The sequence below is a fragment of the Cricetulus griseus genome, assembly GCF_003668045.3.
Source record: "Cricetulus griseus strain 17A/GY chromosome 1 unlocalized genomic scaffold, alternate assembly CriGri-PICRH-1.0 chr1_1, whole genome shotgun sequence".
NCBI lineage: Eukaryota > Metazoa > Chordata > Mammalia > Rodentia > Cricetidae > Cricetulus > Cricetulus griseus.
This window is the reverse complement of record NW_023276807.1, coordinates 208,559,096-208,570,306: the sequence shown is the minus strand read 5'-3', so window position 1 is coordinate 208,570,306 and position 11,211 is coordinate 208,559,096. Positions and strand designations below refer to the sequence as shown.

General features: G+C 40.3%; 2 gene segments (V, D, J or C); both read right to left on the bottom strand.

Moving 5' to 3' along the window:
• Positions 1-633: 633 nt before the first annotated feature.
• LOC103159612 lies at positions 634-1,243 on the bottom strand. The segment is given in 2 exon segments: positions 634-1,031; positions 1,192-1,243. Coding segments are annotated over 2 exon segments (450 nt in total).
• A 4,242-nt stretch (positions 1,244-5,485) lies between these two features.
• LOC103159611 lies at positions 5,486-6,014 on the bottom strand. The segment is given in 2 exon segments: positions 5,486-5,787; positions 5,963-6,014. Coding segments are annotated over 2 exon segments (354 nt in total).
• Positions 6,015-11,211: the final 5,197 nt, after the last annotated feature.

Genomic DNA, 11,211 nt, shown 5'->3' with positions numbered 1-11,211 from the left:
CAGATCCATCCACTCTTCCCTACCAATCTAGTTCCCTCCCCTCTTTAGAATAAACACATCGAGGATTGCACAGCCCATAGATTCTTGGATGTGTGGCCTTCAGTGGAGGGTAGTCTATGCACCAAGGAATGCACCAATAAAGAATCATGATAATCCTAGCAGCTACCAACTGCCCATAGCTCCTTGACTAAGGGGGGAATGTCCACCTTCTCTCTGCTTGCTGGAATTATGTTTGGTCTGATCCTTTGCAAGTCTTATGTATGCTGTAGACCTCTGGGAGTTCATGTGTGCAGCTGCCCTGCTATGTCCAGAAAACACTGTCTCCTTGTTCTCATCTCCTACCTATGGTTCTGACATCCTTTCTGCTCCTTTTCTTCAGTGGTCTCTGCCCTTGGGAGAAAGGTTGTTTTGAAGATATACTACTTGGGGCTGAGTGTGCTACAGCTGCTTCCTCTCTGAAGCACAGTGCTTCACCATGGACAGGGAATGACAAAATTGTTTATCAAGTTCTGCAATAATTTGTAAAAACAAAGGAAGGATAAAAGTCTCTTAAATTATTTTGAGTGAATTAAAGCTAGCTTTCTTATTGTGTATGTTTTAATGTCTACACTATAGTTGACAACTGCAGACTAACTACTGACAAAGGCTGCACTGGAAGGCCTGTGACACAGGATGTGGATGGGGCTCCAGGCCCTGTGGCAGGTTTGAGGACAGGCTGCAGGTGTCTGGGGAGCAGTGTGCACTTGCAGCACAGAAGTACATGGCAGAGTCCCCAGGATGGGTGTCTGTGATGTGCAGGGAGAAGTGTTTGGCTTTCTTATCCTGTAAAACTGTCAGTCTTTGGTCCTGCTTCCTTTCCATGGTTGATCGAATGTCAATAATAAGCTTAGGATGCTCTCCAGGTCCTTGCTTGTACCAAGGGAAGTAGTTTGATGCACTGTCTGTGTAAGTGCAGTTGATGACAGCACTGTCTCCCTCCTGGACTCTCAGGGTGGAAGGAAGCTGCTCCACCTGCTCTCCTCGGCTCAGCCCTATGCAGAGAGATGGAGAAACTCAAGAATGGTTGTCAGGTCATCACTATCCAGGATTCCTTTTTATACAGAAACTAGAGAAAACCTGAATATAATGGACTTCATCCTAGATGTCTCAGAAATGTCCTGAATATTCTGCGTTCCAAAATTCTTAACTTACCATCCAGCTGCATCCACAGAAACATAAATAAAGTAGGAAGATATGTCTTCATTGTTGTTTCACAATTAAATTAAGATCCAGTATAGATTGTAATGACTAGTAGGTCAGCTACAGATACCAGGGTGTTGTTCTTTGTCAGTAGCAATGATAGCTCTTGAGTCATCCACTCAGCAACTGAGAAAAAGGCTGTGCTTTGTCCTAAACCTGCACAACCACCATATAAGGAAAACAATTCTCTGCATACTCCCCAGCAGCTGAAGTCTACTACCACCTTGTGGTTACTTCCTTAACCAGTGAGGTCTCTGCTTAAGTGTTCTTTGACCTGTGAGGGACTCAAAACACCAATCAGCAATGTGTCATGTCAAGTGTGTTTTAGTGCTGAGATCTCAATAATGGTATTCATACACAGTAGTGATTCTGTTTTCTATCTTTAAATCTACCATAGATTATGTATGATACATTATATGTTAACATATGTAAAAGATTATTTCATATACAAGTCTATATGTGATGTGTGAGAGAGAAAGAGAAAAAGAGAGTTTTCTTATGTCTAGAACTGCATTTACTGATACACTCCTTATCACAGACTTCTCAGATCATCAAGCAACTCCTCCTTTTCATGGAGACAGCTATTTTGGTCATCATTTGTTCTTGAGAACTATGTCACCCAAGTAAAGGCTTTTTTCTGTCTCTCATGGGCTTTTAGTTGCAAAATGACAATGTTCTTTCCATTGCACTGAGATCTTGTTGACAATACAGATATGATGTTTATATACACACATCTTACTTTCTAGAGAAGATGACCTGGAATCACAAGTACACATCGGAACTACTCTTAGGAAAGTTCTCAGAAGTCATTTGATCTTGATGGCACCATCCATTTCACTCACTCCCATGGCATCTTGACTGAATTACTGATAGAAGAGAGTGGTGAATTCCCTGGAGAATCTGCCAAACCTTGCAACAAACCCAACTTTCCTCCTCCTTGTGGACCCTCCCAGCACCCCACCACCCCTTTTCTAGTCCATTTCCTTTCCTTTGTCTCAACAGTGAAAAGCTACAAACACTGTCTAACGGGTAACTCGGTGTACATATAGATTTGGAAAGTAGGTAGGTCATCTTCACTGTCCTTCTTGTCATCCATTATAGTTCCCCTGGTACAATCTCCTATAATAGACGACTTGCAGGGGCCTGTCCTCTCCCTCCTCCTCCAGTTACTGAGTATTCATCTGAGTACCCAATTCTAGATGGAATGCCACCATCAAACCTCTGCCCTCAGCGTTTAGAGAATTGGGCAGAAGAGGAAGCAGAAAGATTATACAAGCCAGTGGGTATGGAATCTGGAAGGAGATGTGGGACCTGATGTAAAACAGAAAACTGTTTTCTTTCTCCAGATGTAGAAAAAGTTGCCTAGTTTATTATAAAACACAACATAGTTGAAAAGTAGATGTTCTAATTTATATGAAAATATCAGACCTTGTGTCACCTAGCAGCCACTGTGCTATGGTTTTTTCAAGAAGAGTGGTGGGAGCCTGAGTGTATGAGGATGGCTCTAGGAAGAGGTTGGCCATGGCTGAACCAGGAGTGGTGGCTGCTGTAGGGGATGGAATATGACTGTTGCAAGGCCTGGTCTAGGAGAGAAAGACAGTCAAAGAATTCAAGAGTTCACCTAATGTAAACTAGAAAGAATTAGTCAAAGTTGATCCAGATGACTGATCACTGCACAAGAGTTGTCAGATAATTCATTGATCACCTTATCGAAGATGGAAATAAAGGAGCAAAAAGACAAAGATGAAGAAAACATGACACATCTATTCAGAATTATTCAGTCACTGATGGAGGTGACAGCTCAAGAAGCAGAGCTGGCTTTGGAGAACTTGAACAGCCTGGAGAAGGACAAGCAAATTTTGAAAATCAACTAAAGATAAAAGGAATGAGATTGACAAAGGAACTGGAGATGGCTCTGCAGTCTGCAAGTGGATGTGATACTCAGTTTTTATGTGATGAAGTTCACCAACTTGAAAAAAGACAGTTAAAGAATGTGAAAAAATAATTTGAAACAAAGAAATTTAATGGACAATTGGCTCTTTGAAATGAAGAGTCGGAAAATGGAAACAAAAAATTAAGAAGAGAGAATGAACAGCTTTGTCATGGCATGACTGATGATCAGAAACAAGTGTATTCACAAAAAGAATCATGTTGTTAAGGGATAGGAGAAGACAGGGACAACCTATCGCAGTTGCCTATAAATAAATAAATAAATACTGTGAACGTGGCCAACATCTTGATAAAATTCAGGCTTTGATGGAAGCTAATGAGAAAATAAGAGGTCAGAACCAAGAAATGAGAAAAAAAATCTAGAAGAGTCAGTACAGGAAATGGGGAAGATTACTGATGACTGTAACAGGATGAAAACAATTGTGCTTCAGACAGATACCACTGTGGACAAGATTTTAAATGAGAATCGTCATTGGCAATTCAAGTTTGAGAGCTTTCAGACCTTCTGAAAGCCTGGTATGAAGAGGATGATCCAATCATGATGGCTGTCAGTGCAAACACAGAAGAATGGAAGGTGTACTTCTCAACTGAGAAAACGCATGTTTTATATTTTGATTTATCCTAGATTTTTATTTTTATTTTCAGGATTTACAAAAGAAAATAACATTTATATTGGTTTTCTTTAAGGTTTATGGTATGTCTTGTCTAGGAAACTTCAAAAACTGCAACCCATAGTCCTCAAGCTCATTTTTTTTTTTTTATTAAACAAGCACTTTCAAGTCCAGATTAATCAGGAAGTGACTAGGAAAAAGATCTATCATGATGAGTTTGAAAGACTTTTTGGAGTACCCTCTTTCTGTGTCTAATTACCATATGCCAATCTCACCTAATTCCTCACCACATACTATCAAGAAGCTAGGATTATGTTGGTTGCCATTTGTGAACCCTCTGAGAAGACTGAATTAGTAATTCTTATTATAGAAGCTGTCACTGAAATGTCACCACTTCTAGCCATGCTCACATAGATTTTAATGACAATTCAGAATTGTTAATTATCTGGAAAGCTCAGATAATCTATATATGAAAAAATGTAGTACTAAAGGGAATGAAGCTGAATGAATTACAATGCATGAGTTAATTTGTGAAACTCTAGAGTAAATGTTTTAGCCAATCCAGCAGCAGTAACCACTCTGCTGCTGTTTCAAAGTGAAAATGCATTGGGAAGACAATTTATGAATGAACAAGCATGGCTGCTTTCCAGTTCCTTACACAGACAAGTGGCATGTCAGTGATTTTCAACTGTGGAAAATATTCTGCTAACCCTTAGTAAACAGCAGTTGTTTGGATCATAGTTAATTATTGTATAATGAATTATCCCAAAATTGGAGACATTTAGGAGATTTCCAGGTTTTTTTAAAAAAATATTTGTTTTATTTTTTTATGTGAGTGCTCTGCCTTCATGTATACCTACATGCTGGAAGAGGTCAGATCCCATTATAGATGGCTGTGAGCCACCATGTGGTTGCTGGAAATTGAACTCAGGATCTCTGGAAGAGCAGCCCCAGCACTTAATCACTGAGCCATCTCTCCCCAGTTTTTTTTTTTTTTAAGCAGTCTTTTAATGAGAAGCTTTGCATGTTTATCACATTGCAGACATGTACATATTTTGATAGAATCAATTGCAAGATTTACTGTAATTTAAATAACAAATGTATCTCTCTAGTTTGTCATTTGTCTTTTAGTTCTTATTTTCTGATGTGTAATATTTATTTTGCATAATCAAATGTATTATATTTTATAAATATCAAGACATTGTTGAAGTTGTATTTTGATTTAACAATTGTTAGTCTTGCCTTTATATAACTTAATTTATTAGATCTCCAAAGTTAAATTCTTTCATTGAATTCATGTTGAGCTGATTTGTTGTGAGTCCTGTGTTCTATAAACACAAGATGAAAACACTTGCTCTCAGTTTCCAATTTAGGGAAAAGACCAAAATGATTCTGGAGTGTGTAAGAGAGGTTTATGTTTTGTGACATTAGCACAAGCATTTGATAAAATAAAGTGTAGATTTTAGTCAAGTGGCTGATGTTTCTGAACATTTTCCCTTCTACAAGTCAGTGTCACATCAGTCTGAATTGAAGTGTGAACTTCTGCTGTGGAATTTTCTGTTTCCTCACACCTTCCTTGTGACTGGCGGAGATCTGATAAGGCCACAGCTGCACAAAAGCCTCCTGCAGAGTCTCCCTGTGGCAGGGCTGTAGCTGCACACCCAGCTGCAGTTTGGGGCCAGGCTTCAGGCTTGCTGGGAGCACTGTGCTTCAGCAGCACAGAGGTAGGTGCCTGAGTCCTCCAGCTGGGCGTCCCTGATGTGCAGGGTGCTGTAGCGCTCCTTAGAATTGAATGTTGCAGTTAACCTCCCATTCTCCTTTGTTCCTGGAGCCATGTAAAAAAGATTTATGAGGCTGCCCCTGGGATTCTGCTGGAACCACTGCACAGTGTTCATGGTTGTAGAAAACTTGCATGTCAATGTAGAATTGGTTCCCTCGTGGAGACTCAGGGCTGAAGGACTCTGCTCCACCTCAACTCCTCTCACCCCTGCTTGGAAACAGAAAAGCAAACCAGAATCAGTGAGGGGTTTCCACCCACACCTGTCAAATATCCCAGGAGACACCATGAGGATGACTGCACAGGAGCTCTGGGTTGGCATCTTCCCCCTCTAACACTGACCTCTCTGGAGAATCCCTAAGCAATGTAGGAGAACACAACTCACAGCAAATCTGCACCCACAGAATCCCCAGCACAGCTCCCAGCTTCCTCTGCATGGCCCTGTCCAGTTGCTGGGATGTCTCTATCCAGCTGTGAGGGTGTCAATTCTTGTGCCCAGACACACTTGTGCTCACACACAACAGCTTCTGTCTGAATCACCCAACTTCCTCATTCATCTGAAGAAGAAACCCCACCCACTTGCACCTCATGACTCTGCCTGGCAATCACTCCACAACTGTGGAGGACAATGATGGAGACCCCCGGGGACACTGTATTTCTATTTTCTCTCTCTTTAAGTAAAAAAAGAGCAAACAAACAAAGCCCAAATGAACAGAATTTTTTAAAATAACAAAGAATATACTCTCACACAAAGAAACTCATGAAAACACAAAATACATATAAACAGTGACAAAAGACCAGTAAGAAAAAAAAAAAAAAAAAAAAAAAAAAAAACCTCTAAGCAGTATGATACAATAACACCACTGGATTCATTCTGTGTTGGGTATCTACTGCTGTGCAAGTGCCCACACTTCAACAAGAAATACCTGGCAGGACTCTTAAATTATAATATTTGACAAATCAGTTGCAATGCACTGTACAGAATGAAAAGAAACTCTTGGAATTAAGACCAGTACATAGACAATGTTCCAAACTCAGTTGTTGGTTGCAAAACAAAACAAAACAAAACAAAACACCCAAAACAATAAAACAAGACATGCCCTGCCCCTGTTTCCATCCTGGTTTATTTTCCATCTTTTGGCTTCTGTTCACCTCTCTCCCACTGTGCTGTGCAGGAAAACACAGCTGGTTCAAACCAGGCTGAGAATTCCTGCTCCAGTTCAGTGAGCCCCCTGCCCTCCTATTCTTTCATATATTGTAGCTCCCAGTTTTTTTCTTCTCGAGTAGTTTTTCCTTTTCTTTCTAGTTTAGAATATATGTGTGTGGGTGTGTTTATTTCACGTACATATTATATATGATATAAAATATTAGAATAATTTCTATTTCTTTGAATTTAGGAAACTATAAACATAATACTAAAAAAGAGATAACAGTGGAGATGTTTTCTCTTGAGTGTCCATCCTCATAATGCCCAATGAGATTGTATTTTGTTCAGACACGTGGGGGAGAGTCTACAAATGATGTAACAGACTTTGAAGATTCCCCCATGGAAGCCCTCACCCTCCCTGGGGAGCGGAAAGGAGATGGGATAGGGAGTTGGTGAGAGGCAGGGGAGCATGGGAGGGAGAGGGAACTGGGATTGACATGTAAAACAAGGTTGTTTATAATATAAATAAAAAAAGGAAAAAAAAGACCATAAGGCTATGTGGATTTCTTACCCCTCCCCCCCTTCAAAAAATGGTAGATTGAAAGACACATGGGATCCAGGAAACAGGCTCTAGATATCTGTGTTTTCTACAGAATGATTGAGAGCTAAGTATCCGGGTGGTCTCCACACCATCACCCTACTCCTAGCTTTGTGAGTGGATTTCCCTGTGTCCTTATGTCTCTCCTCTGATCCTCAAACCTCTAGGCAACTTAAGAAAAGCAATTTCTAGGACTCCTGCAGTGCCCCCTAGTGGACTGACACCACCAACAAAACTGACTTGTAGCCATTCATTTCCACAGTTTCACTCCCTCGTTTCCCGGTAAAGGAAATGCAGATGGTCAGAGAACAAGACCATCTAGATGGAGTTCTCTGACAAAGAATAATAGCCAGGAAATATCTAAAAATTGTTCACCATCTTTAGCAAATAGGGAAATGCAAATTGAAACAACTTTGAGATTTCACTTCATCCCAGCTAGAGTAACTAAAGTCAACAAAACATCTGACAACAAAGGTTAGAGTAGGTTGTGGGAGGAAAGGAACCTTCATTCACTGTTGGGAAAAATGAAAAGTGAAAATTGATGCAGGGACTCTGGAAATCAGTGTGGAGAATCTTAAACCAACCAACCAAACAAACAAACAAACCCTAATTTACCACACAACTCAGTTATGCCATTTTTTTGGTATATAGCAAAAGAACTCTACATCCTATTCCACAGATAGTTGCTTAGCTATATTCATTGCTGAATTATTCACAGTAACTAGGAAATGAAAACAACTTAAATATCCTTCAACTGAGGAGAGCAAGGAAAGATATACCTTGATAGAGGGAACCATTATGAGCTTAACCAGAAACCTGGCAGTAGGGAAATTCCCAGGAATGCACAAAGATAGCCCCAACTAAGAATCTAAGAAATAGTGAAGAGGCTACCTTAAATGCCCTTCCCCTATAATGGGATTGATGACTGCCTTAAACGCCATCATAGAGCCTTCATCCAGTAGCTGATGGAAGCAGAAGCAGAGATTCACAGCTAAGCACAGAGCCAAACTATTGGAGCCATGTTATAGAGAATGGGAGGGTGATGAAAAAAGGGGTCAAGACCATGCTGGGGAAACCAACAGAAACAGCTGACCTGAGCAAGTGGGAGCTCAGGGACTCCAGACTGATAGCTGGAGAAATCTGTATCAGACTGAACATGGGTGTCAGTTGGGGGGCTTGGGCAATCTATGGGGCCTCTGGCAGTGGAACCAGTATTTATCCTTAGTGCATAAACGGACTTTGGGAGCCAGTTCTATGTGGAGGGATACTCTCTCAGCCTAGATACACAGGAGAGGGCATCAGTCCTGCCCCAAATGCTGTGACAGATATTGATGATCCCCCATGGGAGGCCTCAGCCTCTCTGAGGAATGGATGGGGAGATGGTAGGGGGAATGGAAGGATAGGAGGGAGAGGGAACTGGGATTGGTGTGTAAAATAAGATTGTTTTTACTTTAAATAAAAAATTAATTAAACAATTCTCTTCAACTGATGAAAAGATAATAAAAATGTGACACCTAAACATTATTGTATGTTCTTCAATGTAAAGAGAAATGACATCATAACTTTTGCAGGTATATGGGTAGAACTAGAAATGATTACTTAAAATGAGTTGACAGAGACACACAAAGACAAATGCCACTTGTTCTGCCACTGAACTCCTAACTCTAGTGGAGATTGTAGAGGCTCCTAACTCTATATCTTCAGATATAAATATGTAACTAGGAGTAACCACAGAAGTGAGAAAGATCCAAAAGGGAGCATGTGGTTGGGGAGAAGCACTAGAGAAGGGAATAGCAAGGGAAGCATAATTTGGGGCATAGAGGTTCAGAATTCAGCTGTCATCTCGCATTTTTCCTTTGATGATGATGAAGTGTCCTTCCCCATCTCTTTTGATTAATTTTGGTTGGAAGTCTATTTTGTTAAATATTAGAATTGCCACACTATCTTGCTTTGTGGGTTGATTTGATTTGAAAATCTTTTTAAACCCTTTAATCTGAGTTAATGTCTGTCTTTGATGTTGAGGTGCGTTTCTTGTATGCAGCAGAAGGATGAATCCTGTTTTTACATCCATTCTGTTAGCCTGTGTTTTTAGTAAGGAATTGAGTCCATTGATATTGAGAGATATTAATTACCAATGATTGTTAATTATTGTTATTTTAGTGGTGGTGGTGGTCTTGGTTGTGTGTGTGTGTGTGTGTGTGTGTGTGTGTGTGTGTGTGTGTGTGTGTGCTAGCATGAAATTACTTACTGTATTTTGTTGGGTATAGTTAACCTTCATTTGGGGGCAATTTTCTTCTAGAACCTTCTGCATGGGGTGGATTTGTTGATTAGAAATAGTTACATTTGACTTTGTGGTGAAATAGCTTTTCCCCAGCTATGGTTATTGAAAGTTTTTGCTAGGTATAGTAGTCTGGGCTGGCATCTGTGGCCTCTTAGAGCTTGTAGAACATCTGTCTGGGAGCTTCTGGCTTTACAGTCTCCATTGAGAAGTTGTGTTTAATTCTAATAGCTCTGCCTTGATATGTTACTCAGCCATTTTCCCTTGCAGAGTTTAATATGTTTTTTCTTTTGTTCTGTATGTTTAGTATATTGATTATTATGTGTCAGGAGGACTTTCTTTTCTGTTTCAATCTTTTTGGTGTTCGGTAAGCTTCTTGTACCTTTATAAGCATCTTCTTTAGGTTAGGGAGAATTTTTATGATTTTGTTGAAAATATTCTCTGGGACTTTGAGCTGGGAATTCTCTCCTTCTATTTCTATTATTCTCAGGTTTGGTCTTTTCATAATGTCCCAGATTTCGAGGAACTTTTGGATCTAACATTCTCTTTGACTGATGTATCAATTTCTTCTATTGTATCTTTTATGCCTTAGAGTCTCTCTCCCATCTCTTGTATTCTGTGGGTGATGCTTACTTCTGTAGTTCCTGTTCCCTCACCTAATGTCTTAGCTAAGGTTTCTATATCTGTGAAGGGACACTATGTCCATGGTAACACTTATAAAGAAAAAACATTTAATTGGGGTGGCTCACTTACAGTTTCAGAGATCCAGTCCATTATTATGACAGGGAGTCTAGTGGCATGCAGGCAGACATGGTGCTGGCTATTAAACAGAAGGCAACAGCAAGTAGACTGTTTCACTGAGCATGGCTTGAGCATATACTACCCTCAAAACCCTCCTCTACACTAACACACTTCCTCCAACAAGAACACACCGACAAACATACCATACCAGCAAAGCCACATCTCCTAATATTGACCACTCCCTTTGGGGGTCGTTTTTTTTCAAACAAACACTTAAATTTTCCGTTTCCAGCATTTCCTTGACTTGTGCCTTCTTTCTTGCTTCTAGTTCCATTTTCAGGTCTTCAATGGTTTTATTCATTTCCTTCACCTGTGTTTTCCTGGATTTCTTTAAGGGATTTATTCATTTCCTCTTTTAGAGCCTCTATCATCTCCATAAAATTGGGTTAAAGGTCATTTTCTTGTGTTTCACCTGTGTTGGAATATCCAGGGCTTACCATAGTAAGGTTAACTGGGCTTTGGTGGTGTCATATAGTCACCAGAATTAGGATTATTATATGCTTACATGTCAATTTATGGGTTTATCTTGGATGGATGGATTCTTTTTGGTGTTATTTCCCTTTGGCTACTTTTTTCTCTGGTTTTCTGGCACTGCTGGCCTGTGGTTCTGTTGAATAGTGAGTCTTGAGGTCCTGTAGGGTATTTCTGTGGGGGATTTGGTGGCCTGTATGACCTCTGGGGCTCTGGGTACCAGCTTGGTCTCTGGGATTGACAGTACTGGCATGTTTTCTAGTAGTGCAGGTGTCTTCTGATAGAGTTTTGAGCTCATATGTGGAGCCTAGGGAGGGCTGCTGTTGGGGACTGCAGGGC